This window comes from Vigna angularis, chromosome 7 (genome assembly GCF_016808095.1).
Source record: "Vigna angularis cultivar LongXiaoDou No.4 chromosome 7, ASM1680809v1, whole genome shotgun sequence".
NCBI classification, from domain to species: domain Eukaryota; kingdom Viridiplantae; phylum Streptophyta; class Magnoliopsida; order Fabales; family Fabaceae; genus Vigna; species Vigna angularis.
Window position 1 is genome coordinate 26,221,866 of NC_068976.1, and position 6,536 is coordinate 26,228,401.

At 32.0% G+C, this 6,536-nt stretch overlaps 1 protein-coding gene across 1 annotated transcript; it reads right to left on the reverse strand.

Moving 5' to 3' along the window:
* Positions 1-202: 202 nt before the first annotated feature.
* LOC108336433 (U-box domain-containing protein 4) lies at positions 203-3,707 on the reverse strand. The gene is made up of 2 exons (XM_017572882.2): positions 3,216-3,707; positions 203-1,333 (listed from the first exon to the last, which is right to left on the reverse strand). The coding sequence occupies exons 1-2, from the start codon at positions 3,461-3,463 to the stop codon at positions 481-483; spliced, it is 1,101 nt and encodes a 366-aa protein (XP_017428371.1). The 5' UTR covers positions 3,464-3,707; the 3' UTR covers positions 203-480.
* Positions 3,708-6,536: the final 2,829 nt, after the last annotated feature.

Here is a 6,536-nt window from a genome sequence, read left to right on the forward strand (position 1 = left end):
AGTCAAACAGCCGAACCTCACTCCATCAGCATCAACATCGAATTTGCCACAGAAAAAGGCATCACATTCAGACTATAAAAAGTAGCATTAGAGTCCAAAATACCAAACTCTAAAGGAAGGTCCCATTAAAATGCACTATTCAATATATAAAGAAGTACTTGCTAGCTACGCAACTTTAAAGAGAACAAGAAGAATTGACAAGACCCTTAACTACTTCTGTATACTATTTTTATACAACGTTTCCTTTACAAATCAACTACAGAATCAAGTTCTTTTCATCGTACAACAACATTTTATTGACAATTACCATTACCAGTCACTCGACACCTCCACCATGGCCTGGACTGGCATTTTTTTCACTATGTTATTTTCCTCTTTCACTTTTTTTTTTTTTTATATTACAGAAAATTTATCTCACAATTTCCAAGTGAAAAGCAAAAGATAGGAAAAGATACAAAGTAGAATAGCCAAACTCAACCACTATTTTGAAGAAACTTCAGAAGCACAACTTGTGATACGCATATCAGAAGGAGTACATACAAGAGCCCTTTGCTGCAAATGTCTCAAACTCTGCTCCATGCTTACTTGGACCATCTCAGCCAGCATCTTCTTCGCTTTACCAGATTGATCATCTCCATCAATCTGTGATATGATGTCACAAACTATGTTCTGAAGAGTGTCCGGTTCGACTTCAGGTCTTGAATATGGAGACTCTCTGAGTAACTGCAAAAGGGTACGTGCTTTTGGCTGTGATTTAGGGGTTCCTTGAACTGTCAGCTCAAGAAGTCCCGGAATAACACCTTCTCTGAGAATCGGTTCCCTGTATTTACATCTATCACTTTCACACATTCTCAGCAGTGCTCCAACAGCATGTTCCCTACTCTGGGGAGTGCCATTTTCAAGAACTTCCACGACTGCAAGAACCCCACCTTCTTCAGATGTTAAGGCGGTTCTACCCTCCTCATAACCCACCAAGGATTCTATCAGAGCACAACATTTTTCAGCAATTTTTGAGGATTTTCTACAGGTGTTGAGAAGATTAACTATAAAAGGCATTGCATTTATTTCGAGAATAATGCTCAGGTTTTCAGGGTGTGTTGATAAACTAGACAGAGCCGTCACAGCATCAACTTTAGCTTGAGGGCTTCCATCTTTAAGAGTATTTACAAGCAGAGGAATCGCGCCACAAGCACTGATTATTGGTTTGTTGGTTGGAGAGACAGATAGAGTGAGCAAAGATGCAGTTGCATACTCCCGCAGATTTGGATTTTCTGACTTGAGGAAACTGATTATCGGCTCTAATGCACCAGCTTCCACAATGCTAATTTTGTTCCTGCTTGATAACAACAGAAATGAATTACGAATAATGCATAGAAATTATATAGCAGAACAATATTCAGAGCTGGAACATATTCAAAACAGGCCTCAGATGCAAGATTAATGCAAAGCTAAAAAGGCCACACGTTTAAGTCAGATTAACGTTAGATTACAGTCTTTTGATGATTGGTAGTGTATGTTCTACATTTATTCCTTGAAAGAAGAAATTTTCTATGATTATAGCTCATTTATGGACCCGACAATCTATCAGTTATTAGATAAAATACAACCCATTAATCCTCCTACCGACCCCATGGACCCAGTAAAGAGAGAATAGAAACTTCAATGCAGAACGCAGATCTTCCCTTCTCAAAAGCATTTAATAATATAAAAGGTGATTAGGAATAAAATTATAACTTCTGTTATGTTTTTTAACTAAATGGAAAATGGGGAAGTGAAAATTTTAAATTGAAATCGTTTTAAACTTAATGATAAAACAAAAATATAAGGGAAAAAGATTAAGGACAGAAAGAAAGTAGGAGCAAAAATGATTTACACTGGCATACTCTTACAGTATGAAAGTGATTTCACTAAGCAAGAATTGGTAAAAATAAAAACATTTTATTTTATCTTCTTGCAATATCTTTATTTACCCATTCCACCTACAACTGCAACCATGGCCTTAATGAGAAGAAGAGTACAAAAGTTGAAAAAAAGTCATTCGGTGATTGAATAGAGCATTGAATGAAGGGACATGAACCATCTCCAACAATAAACATTAAACAAAACCCGGAATTCTAGCATATATAGGTTTAAGTGTTTAGGTTGATAGCTGCCTTTTCCAGTTTTTAGTTTGCATTCTTCTATCTATAATCATAAAACATGTTTTCTTTTTACTATATTATTACTCCGTTAGATAAGTGTACAGCTAATTTTACTATCTTCCGTTGACAAATTTATCATGATTTATAACCTCTGCAACTTTTTGCAGGTTAACTTCATTTAAATAGGACAATCCTAAAACGTTAAAAAGGTAAAGTGCTCCATATGTACAAAACAAAAACCACCCGCCAATTGGATAAGATTCTATGTTAAAGCATCCAATATTTCTGGTCAACACCAGTTTATGCACCCATTGAATTTTAAAAAAATAATCATAAATCCCTATCCAATCACTACATGTGACACAGTAAAAAAAAGTCAAAAATTCTTCAGAATTTTTTATCAATTCAGCCAACCAAATTTTGCATTCTGATTATAAACCATGAAAAAAAGTTGTTTTTCTTCTTCTTTTCTGACATGGGAATACTAACAGCGAAATTTTCATTCAGCTCCATCTTTCTTCCCCGAATTCCAACAAACATCTCCCAGTCATTAATCACTTATTTTAATTATCACATCAAAACTTACACCAAAATTTTAATTATGAAACTTCAATCATCTAAAACTATTCAATAACTTGAACCACAAATCATTAAAATAAAGTAAACAGACCCACCAACAAACCATTGTTATAAGCTTCTCATAATCTCTTCTAAATATCTAAGAATAAAAAACTCCTCCTTATTGTATCATGTTGCATGTTCACCAAATCGAAACTGTTTATCGCATATTCTTATATTCTATTCCCAACTTGACACACTCCATGGATCCCATCCCATGCGTTTCACACCATCCAAATATATTGAAAAATTACAACAAAATATATATATAAAAAAAAATTGGCACCACAGGAATACCTCTGTTTCATATAATCCTAAATCCAAATTACATAACAAACACATAATATATGCGTATTTTGAGTAAAAAAATAGTTTTTTCTGGTTCGGAAAACCCAATTTGAGAAGAAAACTGGTTGATTTGAAATTTTAGAGAGAAAGAGATACGGTGGTACGTACTTTTCGTCTTGTACGGCGAGGTTGAGGAGAGCGAGAAGGGCGGGTTCATGGAACTCGGGCGAGTCGACTCGGAGCATGGAGACGAGTGGGGTGACGGCCTGACGGAGTTGGCGGCGGCAGCGGTGGGAGGTTTTAGTGAGGCGGCGGATGTCCTTGGCCGCTTGGACCCTCAGAACGGGGTCGTTTAGCCGCAGCAGCTCCAACGCTCGCCGTACGGCCACCGCCTCCGCCGGAGGAGCCTCCTCCATCGGTTCCGTTCAGTGACAGAAAGAAACAGAGAGAGAAAACTGGTTTGTGCGTGCGTGGCTTGAAGCAACAGTTATTATTACTCACAACGCATCACAGTTTGGATATATAGAGAGAGAGAAAGAGAAAGGGTAGTTGTTGGTTGAGACAGTTTCTTTCTTTGTTTATTCAACTTTCGTGTAAGTTCTTTCGTTTCGATTGCCAAACTTAATTTTTGTACTAACATTTTCCCATTCAAACCAGTCAAACACTCTTTGTTAGCGTTGAAGTAACATTTCACAACAACATTCTTAAATAATTTAGTTCGTTAATTCACATCTAGATACGTAATTTTATTTTTATTTTTCTCAAATATTTATTCGCAACAAATCTACAATAGATTCACCGCAAAATTCATGTCAGATATTTAACTGTATATAGAACTTTAAGTTTTTAAGAATATACAAATTCAAATATGAACAGTAAAGATTTTGTTATCAAATAACTAAAATTACTTAATTGTATTTTTTAAAAACAATTATCATTAAACAAGTGAACAGTTAAAGAGAAGATGGAACATCAACTTAAGAAGATAAGAAATCTGTGCTTTAACATGTGTCCTGTTTTTGTTTTGCTTTTTTAAATAAGAAAAGGAAGATTATCCTTTTAAAAGCGCCGTAAGAATTAAATTTAATATATTTCATGAGTTATTTCTTGTGATTAGTTAATATAACATTAAGAATTAATAGTGACTCAGATAAAGGACATTCTTTCCTCCTAAACTTGTATTTTCTTTTTGAGTTAAAAGAGAAGTTAGGCATGTTAGGTCAGGTATTGTATTTAACTTTAATTTGATGACTCAATACTATAATTGCAAGAATTCAAGATGATTCAGATCACTTATAATGGTACGATGTAACTGTTAAAGAGTTATTACTAGTATATATATATATACACACACACAAGAGAATGTGTAATAGTTATCCTTCCATGAAGAAGATGTGTTGTGTTTATACGTAGTTCTTCCAAAGTTTTGATTCAATTATTTATTTAAACATGAATTTGACTCAATGGAATAAAATTGAAAATTGAAAACATACTATATTAGTATTATATAATTAAATTATCAAATACTAGAAATAAAAACTTAAATTAATGTACATTCACAATATATTTCAAAATAAAATCATATTTTTATAAATATATCATCGCATTTAGTTTAGTATAGCTAGACTTTGAGACTAATTAAATAGAACATCATGTTTTGTTTAAACCAATAATCACTATTAAAACATAAATAATTATTTTAAAAAAATTATACTTTAACAAAAAAATCAGACATTGTACTAGATTTAGACTATTAAAAAAAAACTTTCAGAAAAATAAATTGAGTTGAAAACCTAAATCCCTTAAAATCAATCTCGTGTAAGATTATCAACCGAAATTAGGTTTGGCTCACGTTCATCTTAGTTTATATAGTTCCCTAGAAACTGTAGGAGTTGTTGGTTAATGTATTTTTTTAGACTTTTTCAGTGTCTGAATTTATTTTCACATGGTTTCAACTTGAATTTGGGAATGACGTATGTATTAGAATATTAAGGTATAGGTGAAACTGAGAAATAATGTTTCTGTTGATGTGAGTCTTTGATTAGAATTGCAAGTTAGAAAATTTAAGTGGCAGTTAGGTACAGTTGACTATAGCTTAGCAATAATTATTTCTAAATCTTAGTCTTTGCAATAATTTTCTCTTTGATTTAGATGCATGCTTCCATTAAATTTTGTCTACACGCAAATTATGTATGTATGGTACGGTTAATTTGGCTTTCTTTCTATAATTAAGGGTAATTATAAATAAATAAACCAATTGGAGTAATTAAATCTTGTTGAAATAGGTGAATTACATTCCTCTTAGATAAATAAATAAATTAATTAATTAACTAATAATGTATTATATCAATGTTCACTTTGCTTTTACATATATATGGCTTTATTCTCATAAATAATTACAACTTTAAATTGTTCCACTTCATGCCTTTGTAAGGGCATTATTTCAAAATTTTAAGCCAAGCCAAAAAGATCTTTGGTTTGAACTTCTTTTTCTATTCCCTTTACCTTTTTTTTTCTTTAGTGAAAGAAGTTATACTCATAATGATTTTATCACAAAATTAATCCAAACATTTTTCTTTTTATAAGAGTGTGAAAAATGAAAATTTCAAGAAATGAGATCCCTCAAAATTAGATCATTATGTTGGGGTGCTCCAAATCCAACTACAAGATTAAATGTAGTGTCGTGGTATGTTTAAGTATTTTTAAAAATACATTTCACATATTAAAATTTTGTTTAAAAATTCAACTTTAGGAAAGTGAGACTTTTGACAAACTTAAATTTAAACAAAACTTAAATTCTCAAACTTCAATCAAAATACAAATTTGGAAAGTGGTTTGTTGCCAAATTTAAAACTGCCAGACAAGACCTTTCTCAGAAGCCCCACTGCTACATTGTTTAAGTAATAACCACCTTCTAATTAACTCAATTTTGAATTAAAGCATTCATGAATTAATTAAGACATAACCTTTTTGTTGAATAGGGAAATCAGCAATTATCATCTAATAAAAAGTGCTTAAAAGTTAGGGTTATTGGAGGGGAATGTATATAAACTTAAATCTGTTTGTTGGAATTTTGTTTTTTGACGTGGAACCGTTTGTTGGCACATTACTATGTTCTATTGGTAAATGACACATGTATTTGTTCCTAAAGTTAAAGTTTTTTTTTTTAAGCTTTCTTTGAGTACATGTTTTGTGTTTATAACAAGTTAATGGTACGTCATAATGAAAGAAAAAGGTGAAAGGAGAAAATTTTAAAACTAGGGTTAGTTTAAATAGGTTAATTAGTTTTAATTTTTTAATTAATTAGGATGAAAATTTTCTAAGTATACCCTAAGTTATAAGTTAATTATGTATGTATGGTGTATAAAGAAATTCTTTTCTTGAGCTTCAAGTGATTTTTTTTTTCTACAAGAATCTTTAACTTTTCTTTTTCTTTCAACCATCTTCTCTTTTTCTAATCTCTACCCTTAGCTTGGGTTCTGTATAGGT